The sequence below is a fragment of the Maylandia zebra genome, linkage group LG22 (assembly GCF_041146795.1).
Source record: "Maylandia zebra isolate NMK-2024a linkage group LG22, Mzebra_GT3a, whole genome shotgun sequence".
Taxonomy (NCBI): Eukaryota; Metazoa; Chordata; class Actinopteri; order Cichliformes; family Cichlidae; genus Maylandia; species Maylandia zebra.
The window spans coordinates 1,064,900-1,080,351 of NC_135187.1; the positions used below are offsets into that span (position 1 = coordinate 1,064,900).

General features: G+C 40.5%; 1 protein-coding gene and 1 long non-coding RNA gene across 2 annotated transcripts; both read left to right on the forward strand.

Moving 5' to 3' along the window:
* Window positions 1–201: 201 nt before the first annotated feature.
* Window positions 202–1,148, forward strand: LOC143414799 (uncharacterized). Its single transcript, XR_013095473.1, has 3 exons — window positions 202–231; window positions 909–975; window positions 1,070–1,148. It is a non-coding gene; the product is annotated as an uncharacterized LOC143414799 (long non-coding RNA).
* A 5,982-nt stretch (window positions 1,149–7,130) lies between these two features.
* Window positions 7,131–10,368, forward strand: LOC143414797 (uncharacterized). Its single transcript, XM_076879695.1, has 2 exons — window positions 7,131–7,659; window positions 7,754–10,368. The coding sequence occupies exons 1-2, from the start codon at window positions 7,547–7,549 to the stop codon at window positions 10,122–10,124; spliced, it is 2,484 nt and encodes an 827-aa protein (XP_076735810.1). The 5' UTR covers window positions 7,131–7,546; the 3' UTR covers window positions 10,125–10,368.
* The last annotated feature ends 5,084 nt before the right edge of the window (window positions 10,369–15,452 follow it).

The window sequence follows — 15,452 nt, forward strand, 5'->3', positions numbered from 1 at the left end:
TGTAAGTGCTAAAATTAAAGTGATGACTGTTTCAGGAGGACAATAGGAGAGAGATGCAGGTAAATAAAAGTTTAGTGCACACACCTTAAACCATGACGATAACTACCATTACTCCACCTGCACATATTTGTCCTCAGGTTCATGTTGGCTGATTATAAAAAGAGGAGATGAAGTCAGAGAACATCACTTTCTTTCACTGCAGTGGACGACTTACAAGCAAAGAAATACTATGTAAGTAACCCTAATATTAAATATATATCTGACATCTACATGTGAATTTAAGATGAATTGATAGATTTATTTCTGGAAATGATCTTTTGGCAACATATGGTGTAATTTAGGCAGCAATTTGTTGTGTTGGGTTGTGTTTATCTTAAAGTTCTGAAGGTTTTTTTATGCTTCTGTTTTTGTTTTGTTTTTTGCTATTACCCTTGATAAATAATATATGACACATTCACACACACACACAGCTAGATAGATAGATAGATAGATAGATAGATAGATAGATAGATAGATAGATAGATAGATAGATTTAATGGGTGAGTGATTATATGTCAATATTGGAGTTGATTAACACTATAAACATGAAGTGGTGACTTTTGCTCTGATTTACAGTCAGGAACAATGAGGTCATGATAGTCAGAGCCTTTCCTTCATGATTTCTTAATTTCTTCTTGTTGCTTTTGCGTGTACAAGCACCTCGTTGAGAGATGTGGACTATCACAAAGACAGTACTATAGAAAAAAAATCTATATTTTAAATTATGTAATTGAATAGGAACTTTTTTATATTATGAGTTTTAGATCTCAAACTTCTTTTCAAGATAACTTTAGAAAGCTTAATTAAGGCAATTGTAGGAATACTGCTTTCTTTAAATCATAATAACCACAGTGAATTTTTATTTTCAGAGACAGGAGCAGAAAATCAGCATCACCATGATCGCAAAGATGTTTGTCATCGTTCTTCTTGTTGTTGGTAGGAAAAAAATTAATTTGTCAAAGAATTTCCTATTCATAAAGATGTGGTTAATGTGATGAAATATGAAAATGACGTAAGATTCTCTACACAGCCTGCTGCAACGCAGCGACAACAACCACATCTGCAGCGACAACAACCACATCTGCAGCGACAACAACCACAGCTGCTCCAACAACAACCACATCTGCAGCGACAACAACCACATCTGCAGCGACAACAACCACAGCTGCTCCAACAACAACCACAGCTGCAGCGACAACAACCACATCTGCAGCGACAACAACCACAGCTGCTCCAACAACAACCACAGCTGCTCCAACAACAACCACATCTGCAGCGACAACAACCACAGCTGCTCCAACAACAACCACAACTGCTCCAACAACAACCACAACTGCAGCGACAACAACCAGATCTGCAGCGACAACAACCACAGCTGTTCCAACAACAACCACAGCTGCAGCGACAACAACCAGATCTGCAGCGACAACAACCACAGCTGTTCCAACAACAACCACAGCTACAGGGACAACAACTACAGCTGCTCCAACAACAACCACAGCTGCAGCGACAACAACCACAGCTGCTCCAACAACAACCACAACTGCTCCAACAACAACCACATCTGCAGCGACAACAACCACAGCTGCAGCGACAACAACCACATCTGCAGCGACAACAACCACAGCTGCAGGGACAACAACCACAGCTGCTCCAACAACAACCACAGCTGCAGGGACAACAACCACAGCTGCTCCAACAACAACCACAGCTGCAGGGACAACAACCACAGCTGTTCCAACAACAACCACAGTTGTAGCGACAACAACCACATCTGCTCCAACAACAACCACAGTTGCAGCGACAACAACCACATCTGCAGGGACAACAACCACAGCTGCTCCAACAACAACCACAGCTGCAGGGACAACAACCACAGCTGCTCCAACAACAACCACAGTTGTAGCGACAACAACCACATCTGCTCCAACAACAACCACAGTTGCAGCGACAACAACCACATCTGCAGTGACAACAACCACAGCTGCTCCAAAAACCACAGCTGCTCCAACAACAACCACAACTGCAGCGACAACAACCACAGCTGCTCCAACAACAACCACAACTGCAGCGACAACAACTACAGCTGTTCCAACAACAATCACAACTGCAGCGACAACAACCACAGCTGCTTCAACAACAACCACAACCGCAGCAACAACAACAACAACCACAACTGTTCCAACAACAACCAAAACTGCCGCGACAACAACTACAGCTGCTTCAACAACCATAACTGCAGCGACAGCAACAACCACCTCCTCTGCTATTCTCAACAACATCAGCTTCCTTACAGTAGTTCTGGCTCTGTCGTCACATGTACTCAGATCATGTTTTTAACATTTCTTAAGTTCACATCCTCCAAATGAAGCAACAAACTGAAGTACCTGTGACGATTTGAAATGTTTAAGTAACCCAATGTTTAATCATATATTTATTCTTATTTATTATGGTTTTATTTATTTATTTATATCTATCAGAGAGAAGTTGTTAAATGTTTTCCTGATGTTTGTGTGTTCCAAACTTGTGTGATCAGAGGACTGATATTAAAAATATAGTGATGTCTACAATCTCAACACTGAGCTTATCATAAATAAAGTCTTTTTGCACTGATTAATAAGTGTCTCCTGACTTTTTAAAGATGAGAATAATTTCTCATAATAATCATTTCTCTACAATAGTCAGTGTTAATACTGAGTTATATTCAGCTTTGTTTATATTTCTGCAAATCACAATAGTTATTTCATCATGTTTCCTGTTGTAAATTAAAGACCCTGCAGTATTTGGAAGATGAGATGAGACGAGATGAGATGCCTTTATTAGTCCCACGAGTGGGAAATTTCAACCTTGAAGCAGAGTCGATTATGAGCTCCCGAAGCTCCTTCTGTGGGGCGAATTCCGCTGGATCCATAACCTGGCGGGTCAATACTGTCACGGCGAATGGGATGAGCCGTGTGGAGAAAAATAAAGGAGGATCCAATTGTAGGCACTCGTGGAGGTGCGAAGGACGTTTATTGTAAAAAATAAAACACAAGTGGAAAACGGCAAACGGAACTAAAGATAATCTGAACTGGGAAAACTAAACTACTAGACATGAACACGAACATGGAGGAGGTTGAGCAGAGGCATATGACGGTAGACAGCAGGGAGAACACGTGGATGAAACACGGTAGATTCACAGACAGACCAGCGACTACAACATAAGAAGACATGACTTAAATACACACAGAAGAACACAAGGAGATTACACACAGGTGGGGAACACAGCTGGAAGTAATTGACGAGATGAGACAAGGGAGGCAAAACTGAATACGCTCACATAAAACACGGACCTTCACAATAAAACAGGAAACAGGAAATAACAACACAAAGACGCAGACTAGACACTGAACTAAACATGCAGAAAAATGAGGGCATCGAAACTGAACCTAAGAACTGACCCCTCAACCAGAATGACCTGAAACATAGAATTGTAATAATAATCAACAAAGCACAACAAGAGAATCAGAAAATAATCCATAATACAAAATCAAACCAAAACATCTCAAAATACTGTGTCAAAACTGACCCAGAACCATGACAATTAGTATCCACTCCAGCATCCATTCAGTCTTTATATATGGATTTAATAACGGCTGTTCTAGTGTGTGAGGTGTGTTCACAATGTCACACAGACAATACAAGGCTCAACATGACGACCTGTCCTGAAGATTAAAGTCACGTAAGGTAGAGTTCATTTGAAAAGTAAAATAAATTAAAGCTGCCAGCAGTGATGATGGGGAACTTGCACATCAGCGCACGTTGAAGTGTGCTGCAGTTGAAGTAGGCTGGTGGTCACTTCCTGTCCCGGGAAGACATCGTCTGATATGTCATGTAGTTGTGTGTCCTTTGAAATCCACAACAGAAATCTCACGTACATCGCCTGTTGCTTATTTAATGCTACCAGCAAAGAATCAAGACTTTTCATGAAAACTGAAAAGCTCTGAGCATTAACATCAAGAAGTCACCAAAGATCATGCTACTCCAATTCAGTCTCTAGCAGTTCATTAGAATACAAGGTTTGACTATAGTGAAAACACCACCAAAATTACACTTGACCCAAACATTGACTTGTTGTTGGGTTTACGGCAGCGAGGTCAAACTCATTTTACATCTCCAAACACACTCACCTCATTTTGAGTCTATGTGGGCCAGACCAGTGAAACTCTCCTTTCTGTTAGTGCACAGAAGTTTGACAACACATTTTATCCCTGAGATATCTTAAATAACAAATGAAACAACAACCAGCAGCGAGCAGCAGGGACAATATCCCCGCCTATCCTGGGTAACGCACCTGCCCCCAAGATCCTACGTGTATGTTGCTATGTCAAGAGATGTAATGGCTATAGCGTAATTAAAAAGGAGCAACAAATGGCCGCACAGCACAGCCAGCTAAGATAAAATCAGATAGAAAAGATAGATCTTTATTGTCACTGTTACAACAACAATGAAAGGCAGTTTGGCATCTCTCCATTAGCAGTATGTAGATTCTTTACATTAAAATTACTTTAGAATAAAAGATAAAAGACACACAGCTATATACATTTGTATACAAGTTATATATGCTGTAAGGTGCCATATAAAGGCACCCCCCCCCCCCCCCCCCCCCAAGACCCTGCCTGTGTGAATAATGTGTTGTCACAGGAAGCCTCGAGAGGAGAAGGCATGGGATGGCCAGGAGGTAGAGGACTACCCTCAGAAAGAGAGCGCTAGTAAGCACCCCTATTTCCTAAATCCTACCACAGGGAGAGTGGAGCACTCCCTGGCTACCTGTTGGACTTCCCAAGACTACACACAGATCCCAGGCTGGTGTAAGTTTGAGATAAGTCACTGCAAACATCCACCCAAACTGTATCAACTGCACCCCATCCTCCCTCACCCCCTTGTGGCCCAACGGGCACTCAGGAGCCCCAGAGACAGACCGGATGTGGGTCAAGACGTGTTATTATTTGTGTTGTAGATGCCTCAGTTGAAGATCTAGGGACTTTTTCCAGTTCATAATGTACATACGTGTGTGTTGTGATATTAGTTTTGTTGTGTTGTTGCCTAACAGAATCTCCATTTTCCTACATCATGTTGTATCACAACATAGAAATGCATCATCACAGAACTGAAGGTCACACAGGACAGGTTTTCGTGTGACGTGTTGTCTCCTGTTTGACGGATATGTGGCATTCCTCAGTGAAGGCTCAACCATCTCAAGTACATGCTGGGAAATGCTTTAAGCTGTTTTTGGACCTCAGTACAGAAACAATGAATGTTAATTCTCAACATCTGTTAACGCACAGGAGACTAAACTATGAGGTGTGGCTGCAAGTTTATGCAACTAGAAGCAGCTTCAATAACCACACCTCTTATGACTGATTGTGCGACAGAGAAAGGCCGGGATCAAACCTGCTCAGCTATATTTTATAAACTGCTGTGTGTGCTGCTGTTCATATGCATATCTCCAAAGAACTAAAAGAAAATCCATGTGTTGGAATAACTTCAGAATAAATTAATGAACAAATCTGCATCAATTAATTTCCAGAGTTGCACCAGATCAGCAAGATTCATAAAACAAGTTCAACAAAGCAGAAATATGTTGTGTATATATATATATATATATAAATCCCTGACCTGTGTTACAGTATAAGACACTTACTGGGCATCTGTGGTACTATTATTTTAACTGTGTTGATAATATGTGGTTTATTGCAGCTGCACTTTTTTTACTCTTTATCATGCTGCTGTTACAGAAAAAAATAAACCCTCGTGCGATCAATGAAGGATGTGTATATCTAAAGTCTTTACAAATAAACTATTTACATAAAGTGACTGATTCACACTGGTGTTGTTTTAGGCTCAAAGAAATAAAAGTTTACACCTTTAAAGACTGTAAGCATCCTTTACTCTCACTTTTTGATACCTGTGTATATTTGAAGATTTGAAGGTGCAAAAGATGAACCCAGTCAGGTCTGAAAAGTGAACATAATGCTGAAATGCATTAAACCTGCATTTTTAATCATGGCCAGCGGTACTCGGTGGCTATATTCAATTTATTACAGCACAAGTGTGTAAGTGTCTTTTAGTCGGGTCTCACCTTGTGTCTCTGATAACTGATGAATGACTTCCTGCATTAAGTGTTGCAAGAAGAAAATGAAAGCAAGCTCCCAACTCGCAAGAATGCCTTTAAAACTGACTTCTTATTTCCATTGATGAAAACTTCTTCATTTCAAGTAAATGAACCAGTAATATTTAGAATGTGTGTAAAAGAAAAGACAAAAAAGAGAGAAATCAGAGTTATTTTGATGTGGACGCTGACTGCCCACCGAGCACCACCAACCTGTAAATGTTGATTCTCCGTCTAAATCTAGTCAGCCAGTTGTGAGATTTAGTTAATCCAAAACTAATCACCGAATATTTGTTTTCTTCTGTCAGATTTTATTATCCAAAATGGTCATCTTTTATGGACCACATAGAGTCCTAATGTAGCCATAAAGATACAATCACATAAATGTAGTCATAGTCACACAGAGAAAATGTCGAAGCTCACGTCAAAACATGTCACAAATATGTGTGTGTGTGTGTGTGTCTGTGTGTGTGTAAGTGCTAAAATTAAAGTGATGACTGTTTCAGGAGGACAATAGGAGAGAGATGCAGGTAAATAAAAGTTTAGTGCACACACCTTAAACCATGACGATAACTACCATTACTCCACCTGCACATATTTGTCCTCAGGTTCATGTTGGCTGATTATAAAAAGAGGAGATGAAGTCAGAGAACATCACTTTCTTTCACTGCAGTGGACGACTTACAAGCAAAGAAATACTATGTAAGTAACCCTAATATTAAATATATATCTGACATCTACATGTGAATTTAAGATGAATTGATAGATTTATTTCTGGAAATGATCTTTTGGCAACATATGGTGTAATTTAGGCAGCAATTTGTTGTGTTGTGTTTATCTTAAAGTTCTGAAGGTTTTTTTATGCTTCTGTTTTTGTTTTGTTTTTTGCTATTACCCTTGATAAATAATATATGACACATTCACACACACACACAGGTAGATAGATAGATAGATAGATAGATAGATAGATAGATAGATAGATAGATAGATAGATAGATAGATAGATAGATAGATAGATAGATAGATTTAATGGGTGAGTGATTATATGTCAATATTGGAGTTGATTAACACTATAAACATGAAGTGGTGACTTTTGCTCTGATTTACAGTCAGGAACAATGAGGTCATGATAGTCAGAGCCTTTCCTTCATGATTTCTTAATTTCTTCTTGTTGCTTTTGCGTGTACAAGCACCTCGTTGAGAGATGTGGACTATCACAAAGACAGTACTATAGAAAAAAAATCTATATTTTAAATTATGTAATTGAATAGGAACTTTTTTATATTATGAGTTTTAGATCTCAAACTTCTTTTCAAGATAACTTTAGAAAGCTTAATTAAGGCAATTGTAGGAATAATGCTTTCTTTAAATCATAATAACCACAGTGAATTTTTATTTTCAGAGACAGGAGCAGAAAATCAGCATCACCATGATCGCAAAGATGTTTGTCATCGTTCTTCTTGTTGTTGGTAGGAAAAAAATTAATTTGTCAAAGAATTTCCTATTCATAAAGATGTGGTTAATGTGATGAAATATGAAAATGATGTAAGATTCTCTACACAGCCTGCTGCAACGCAGCGACAACAACCACATCTGCAGCGACAACAACCACATCTGCAGCGACAACAACCACATCTGCAGCGACAACAACCACAGCTGCAGCGACAACAACCACAGCTGCTCCAACAACAACCACAACTGCTGCGACAACAACCAGATCTGCAGCAACAACAACCACAGCTGCTCCAACAACAACCACAACTGCAGCGACAACAACCACAGCTGCACCAACAACAACCACAACTGCAGCGACAACAACCAGATCTGCAGCAACAACAACCACAGCTGCTCCAACAACAACCACAACTGCTGCGACAACAACCACAGCTGCTCCAACAACAACCACAACTGCTGCGACAACAACCAAAACTGCTCCAACAACAACCACAACTGCTGCGACAACAACCACAACTGCTCCAACAACCACAGCTGCTCCAACAACAACCACAACTGCTGCGACAACAACCACAGCTGCTCCAACAACAACCACAACTGCTACAACAACAACCACAACTGCAGCGACAACAACCACATCTGCAGCGACAACAACCACAGCTGTTCCAACAACAACCACAGCTGCAGCGACAACAACTACAGCTGCAGCGACAACAACTACAGCTGCTCCAACAACAACCACAGCTGCACCGACAACAACTACAGCTGTTCCAACAACAACCACAGCTGCAGCGACAACAACTACAGCTGCTCCAACAACAACCACAGCTGCACCGACAACAACTACAGCTGTTCCAACAACAACCACAGCTGCAGCGACAACAACCACAGCTGCTCCAACAACAACCACAACTGCACCAACAACAACTACAGCTGCGACAACAACAACCACAGCTGTTCCAACGACAACCACAACTGCAGCGACAACAACCACAGCTGCTCCAACAACAACCACAGCTGCACCAACAACAACCACAGCTGCTCCAACAACAACCACATCTGCAGCGACAACAACCACAACTGCAGCGACAACAACCACAGCTGCTCCAACAACAACCACAGCTGCTCCAACAACAACCACAGCTGCAGCGAAAACAACCACAGCTGCTCCAACAACAACCACAACTGCACCGACAACAACTACAGCTGCGACAACAACAACTACAGCTGCTCCAACAACAACTACAGTTGCAGCGACAACAACTACAGCTGCACCGACAACAACTACAGCTGCCCCAACAACAACCACAGCTGCACCAACAACAACCACAGCTGCTCCAACAACAACCACAACTGCACCAACAACAACTACAGCTGCGACAACAACAACCACAGCTGTTCCAACGACAACCACAACTGCACCGACAACAACTACAGCTGCGACAACAACAACCACAACTGCAGCGACAACAACCACAGCTGCTCCAACAACAACCACAGCTGCACCAACAACAACCACAGCTGCTCCAACAACAACCACAGCTGCAGGGACAACAACCACAGCTGCTCCAACAACAACCACAGTTGCAGCGACAACAACCACATCTGCAGTGACAACAACCACAGCTGTTCCAACAACAACCACAACTGCAGCGACAACAACCACAGCTGTTCCAACAACCACAGCTGCTCCAACAACCACAGCTGCTCCAACAACCACAGCTGTTCCAACAACAATCACAACTGCAGCGACAACAACCACATCTGCAGTGACAACAACCACAGCTGTTCCAACAACAACCACAACTGCAGCGACAACAACCACATCTGCAGTGACAACAACAACCACAACTGTTCCAACAACAATCACAACTGCAGCGACAACAACCACATCTGCAGTGACAACAACCACAGCTGTTCCAACAACAACCACAACTGCAGTGACAACAACCACAGCTGTTCCAACAACCACAGCTGCTCCAACAACCACAGCTGCTCCAACAACCACAGCTGTTCCAACAACAATCACAACTGCAGCGGCAACAACCACAGCTGCTCCAACAACAATCACAACTGCAGCGGCAACAACTACAGCTGTTCCAACAACAATCACAACTGCAGCGACAACAACCACAGCTGTTCCAACAACAATCACAACTGCAGCGACAACAACAACAACAACAGCAGCAACAACAACCACAGCTGCTCCAACAACAATCACAACTGCAGCGGCAACAACTACAGCTGTTCCAACAACAATCACAACTGCAGCGACAACAACCACAGCTGTTCCAACAACAACCAAAACTGCAGCGACAACAACTACAGCTGCTTCAACAACCATAACTGCAGCGACAGCAACAACCACCTCCTCTGCTATTCTCAACAACATCAGCTTCCTTACAGTAGTTCTGGCTCTGTCGTCACATGTACTCAGATCATGTTTTTAACATTTCTTAAGTTCACATCCTCCAAATGAAGCAACAAACTGAAGTACCTGTGACGATTTGAAATGTTTAAGTAACCAAATGTTTAATCATATATTTATTCTTATTTATTATGGTTTTATTTATTTATTTATATCTATCAGAGAGAAGTTGTTAAATGTTTTCCTGATGTTTGTGTGTTCCAAACTTGTGTGATCAGAGGACTGATATTAAAAATATAGTGATGTCTACAATCTCAACACTGAGCTTATCATAAATAAAGTCTTTTTGCACTGATTAATAAGTGTCTCCTGACTTTTTAAAGATGAGAATAATTTCTCATAATAATCATTTCTCTACAATAGTCAGTGTTAATACTGAGTTATATTCAGCTTTGTTTATATTTCTGCAAATCACAATAGTTATTTCATCATGTTTCCTGTTGTAAATTAAAGACCCTGCAGTATTTGGAAGATGAGATGAGACGAGATGAGATGCCTTTATTAGTCCCACGAGTGGGAAATTTCATGTTAAGGCTGCCGACCATTTGCACGCAATGGCGGCGCCATCATACCCTCTGACCATACATACATTGCACGAAAACATCACATGGGGAAGACAGGTCAGAGAGGTATAACAATGGAAAATGCACAACATGAGGAAAGCTAAGGAGAAAAAAAATAACACCACCCAGAAAAAGACAAAACAGGTAAACACAAACTGTGGGAGAAAATTGAGTGACATGCTGCAGTGGTATATAAACACACAGAGACAAAAAAGAGTAGATAAGGATAAAAAAGAGTGATTCTGATAATCCAGAGTATATGACTGTGGTTTTATGGGGTCTGATATCTCCTTGTAATGTAAACAATCAACTCAAATATCCAATTTGATTATTAAACTTGACAGTGGTAATCTAACACAACTAACAGTTGACACTCACATACAGCTGCTTTTACAACCACAGAGGTGCAGAAGAATGTGATGTAAGCAGAAACTTTGCGTCTCACTCCCACTGCGCCACATATGGACATTTGGTCAGGACCTGTTGTCATCACACTTTAATGCAACAGGTAACTGACACAACTTTTCCCCTTAAATAAACGAGACCTCAAAGAAGACCAATACGAATCTTACTGTAGGTACGAGAATTCTAATTAGAGGACTGAACCTGTTCACAGTCACAGCGGTAAAATGTAGCAGGTCACTTCTGAAAAATGTCACAGAGCATGTGTGAAACAGCACTGCAACAGTCAGTGTAGTTGGCTGTTTCAGGAGGACAAAAGCAGAGAGACACTTGCATTCAAGCTGTGTCTGCACACACCTTTAACCAGGACGATATCTACCATTACTCCACCTGCACATTATTATCTGGATGCTGATGTTATCACATGTCGCTGGCTCATAAAACATCACAGTTTCTCTCTGCAGCTGAAACTACCAGTCAGCCATGACACTTTTACCACACAACCTTGAAGTGAAATCTGCATTCAGGTAGCCTAATGTAGGCAGACTGGAAAGAACAAGAAAGCATTACTCTGATTTAAAACTTCAGCACCACGTAGTCTGTGAGTGGTGGAGCCAGAACTCTGTCAGACGGACTCAAAACTCCACAACACATTTCATGTTCACATGTTGAACCCATTGTGAATTGGACCTTGGTAACATTCAGCTTATCATTTTACTCTAATAATTAACTGTCCAAAACCCCAGATAGGTGATAGTTTAAGATTTTGTTACAATTCTTCCTGTGCTTTGAGACAACACCTGTTTAGCCATACTGCCATACCACAATCATTTTTATTCAGCAGCGAGCAGTGTCTATCAGCCATGCATCCATTTCATTTATCAGTCCACTTCCATTAGCTCATCATTTCTGTCGGCAGCAAATGATTTTAAACATTTGTTCAATTTTGGACCTTTTTGAGTGGTCTGTATTTGAGTTTTACACTACTGCGAAAGAAAGCATATAGAAAACTTTAATGTTTAACTTTCATCATCGATTGAGCCAATATGACAAATTGTACGAGAAAAGCAAAAATACAGTCAAATCCAAAAATAGCAAAATGCTGGAGTTTCTAAATATCCTCTAATTATAATTCAGAAAATAACTTTCACTAGTGTTTCTTCCCATCAAAAAGAATCCGGATCTGTAATTTCAGACCGATATATTTGGTGATAGCAATATGAAAAAATCACACCGTCTTGTAAATCTAACATGTGAGCACACACACCAATAAAAGCTTCACAATGGAAAACACAATTGTGTCAGTTCATAAATATGTTTATAGTAATATTTCAAAATATTGCAAAAACGACTTTATTTGAACTATTTATTTTGTGTTTGAAGAATTTTACAGTGGTACTCCAGAATTTCTTTTCTTGTTTATGACTGACTTTCTTCACCAGTTTGATAGGTAAGCTTCAGTCAACATAAGTTACTTTTACAGGAAATGTTTTGCAGGAAGTCTTTGCTAAATATTGCACAGAGGTGATTCATGTGTGCAGCAGCTGCTGGCGTCAGTGATCAGAACCAGGAGCTTTTTTTAATCTCCTGGTAAATACCAACAAGCTGACTGACAGCACAGTCTATTACAGTTTATTGCATGTCTGATGATGCATTTAAGCAGCAACACACCCAATGCACAGAAATGTTCTTCACTTTTGTGAGTGAGTTTAAACCTTCCAGGAAGATGTTGTTGGAAATTTAAAAGCACAATAATTTATTCAAGAATGAACCTAAACTGGCATTAAATACACACAGTCTTTGGCCATAAACTATAGTCGGCATGCATCCAGGACAGTATTGAAGTTCCACCCTTCTTTCTTCTAGCTCTCATAAAATACATAAATATTTATTAATGTTTAATGAAGATGTTTTATGTTCAGGTGACTCATTTGTTAAGTAAAAGCACAATGATGATTAGTATCCACTCCAGCCTCCATTCAGTCGTTATATATGGATTTAATAAAGGCTGTTCTAGTTTGTGAGGCGTGTCGTCAATGTCACACAGAAACAACAAGCCTCAACATGACATCCTGACATAAAAAGAAAAGTCATGTACCATATACCATATATACACATATATAAATACAGAGTATTATTAAATCTCGTTCTTTTAATTCTTCTGGTGGCCAAGAAAGACTCAAAGTGGTCAAACTCAAAAAATGATCTTTATTTTACATTCCCGGGAACGGAGACCTGAACACACGAACACACAAGCTCAGGTCTGAAGCACAAACAGGAAGCCTAGTTATTTATATACTTCCTCTAGACGTCACACACACTTTGAGTTTCGATCAAAGACTCTGCTTAGTTTCACTTTCTGGCTGCAGCTCCTATTTTCTCTGCAAAAGCACGCAGTTTCCTGTTAGTACTTTTGGCACAGACTGTACTCAGAGTTGGGCCTCTCTTATACATATAATCAGCAAATAAGCATTCAGATTGTATATTTAAATCCCAACAGTTTCCCCTTTCGTGTTTCCCAAGAAACCAGAAACATAATTCCTAATTTCTCCCATTAAGTTTACTTTCATGTGAGAATAATAGCTAAAATATAACAAAAGAAATCATATCAAAAATGAAACCTTTCAATTGCCCAACCCTTTCAATGTTCCCTTATTACTATGGCGTAGTTACTTGTATCCACAACAAATAAATCAAACAAATAAATCACGCCCTTATACAGCACCTCGCGTTTACGCTGGGCTGTGAGCTATCGTTGCTTCTCTTCCTACCATCCGCTTTTGACCCCAGAGTCACAATTTAACCGCACTTCTGACTTCCCTCAATGCTCACTATAAAATCCAATCATGTATAATTAACTTTATCCTATTAAAAGGCCTCTATAGAGTTAAAATGTAAAATTTACTCCTGGTTTTCACCCCCTCTAGGGGTAACATATATCCGGTCTTAACACTATTCTTGGGCAATTTACATAACATAGAAATCCTGCAAACTATTCCTAAAGTCCCTCTCATTACTCTTCATTACTTTTACGCGCACATTCAACCTGTGTCTAACAAGCTTTTAGTCTCTTAAACAACACATTTGCTGGTACTGTGGTTCTCTGTGCTGTGCTTCTTTTCGGGGTCCCCCTTCCTCTGGTTGGTTCCTGGATTCTCGCCATGGTTTTGCTCTGGTTCTGGAATCTCCTGTAAAGAATAAACAAACACTTTCCCTGCTACGCCTCCATAACCTATTATGTTCATCAATTGTTCTCTTAATTCTTCAAACTTGGTTCAACCTATCATGTTCGGGACTCTCTAATCAAAAGGATCAGCCTCATTATGTGTATAAGCATGTTGGCATTCATCCATCGGCACTCAGGGTCCTCCCTACAATATATCAGTTCAGTCAGTCACGCTGAACGACGTTTTTGACCTTCACTTTACCGAGTGACAACTCCTATGAGCACGATTGCAATGTGTGTATAAAAAATCATTTATACATAAATAATCTTCAATGTTATTCATTTGGTTAAGCGACACTTTTGACACAATTTTAAGAAGCTCTCTTCTTCTCTTATCTGATCATAAACATCCTGTACAAAAATAAAAAAAAATGTTATTTTGCAGGCGCACATTCAGTTGCAAGCTCACCCACATTTTTCTGTCTCAGTCTTCATATCCTTCCTGTCGACCTATTCAGAGCAGGCCTATTTCCACACCTTCTGCATTACTTCTTGCTAAGCAAAGACAAAGCAAACTGTTTTTCATCTTTACCCCAGAAACTAATCTATGTCATGTCTGTGACTGTAAGTGTGCATGATAACCGCTTATTCTAGAAATCAAAAAGAAATCAAACATTTTTACTCCAAAAATCTTCCTTTCTACAAAGCATATGTTTTATTCAAGCTGTCCCACAGTTTCCCTTTAAGATTGGTATTCAACTTATTATGAACAGGATTCAGTTCATTTTAATCCTTTAGCTTAAAAATGAAAATAACAATTTCTGCCTCTTTCATGGTCCGGGTGTGTGCCAGTGTGTCTCCCTCCGAGCCGGCGTCTCCACCCCGGGGAGGGGCCTCAGTGTTTTTGCTGATCGCTTACACCTGTGGGTAATTTAGCCGGGGACTCATAAGGCCAGCGTACTCAATCTCTCTTCGCCAGATTCTCTGCTAACATCAGTCAGTGCAGGCCACCACCATCATTCCCTATGTATTTTGTGAATCACCTTGCCTCACTGTATGTTTGTCTTTTGTGCGCCTCTCTCTTAGCTACACCCAACTGTCAACCCCTGTCGAAGAGCACCTACTTGGATGCTGGACCATCTGGCAGTCCCACAGGCTACACCCGAATTACCTACCTGCCTCTCTGCCTCCACGCCAGGAGTTTTTTGGATTTCACACCCGGACTACTCACCCCTCTACGTCATCTCC

Coding starts and splice junctions, on each gene's coding strand:
- LOC143414797 (XM_076879695.1), top strand. CDS start 7,547: ATGCTTTCTTTAAATCATAATAACCACAGTGAATTTTTATTTTCAGAG. Junction 7,660..7,753: donor CATCGTTCTTCTTGTTGTTG/GTAGGAAAAAAA, acceptor TTCTCTACACAG/CCTGCTGCAACGCAGCGACA.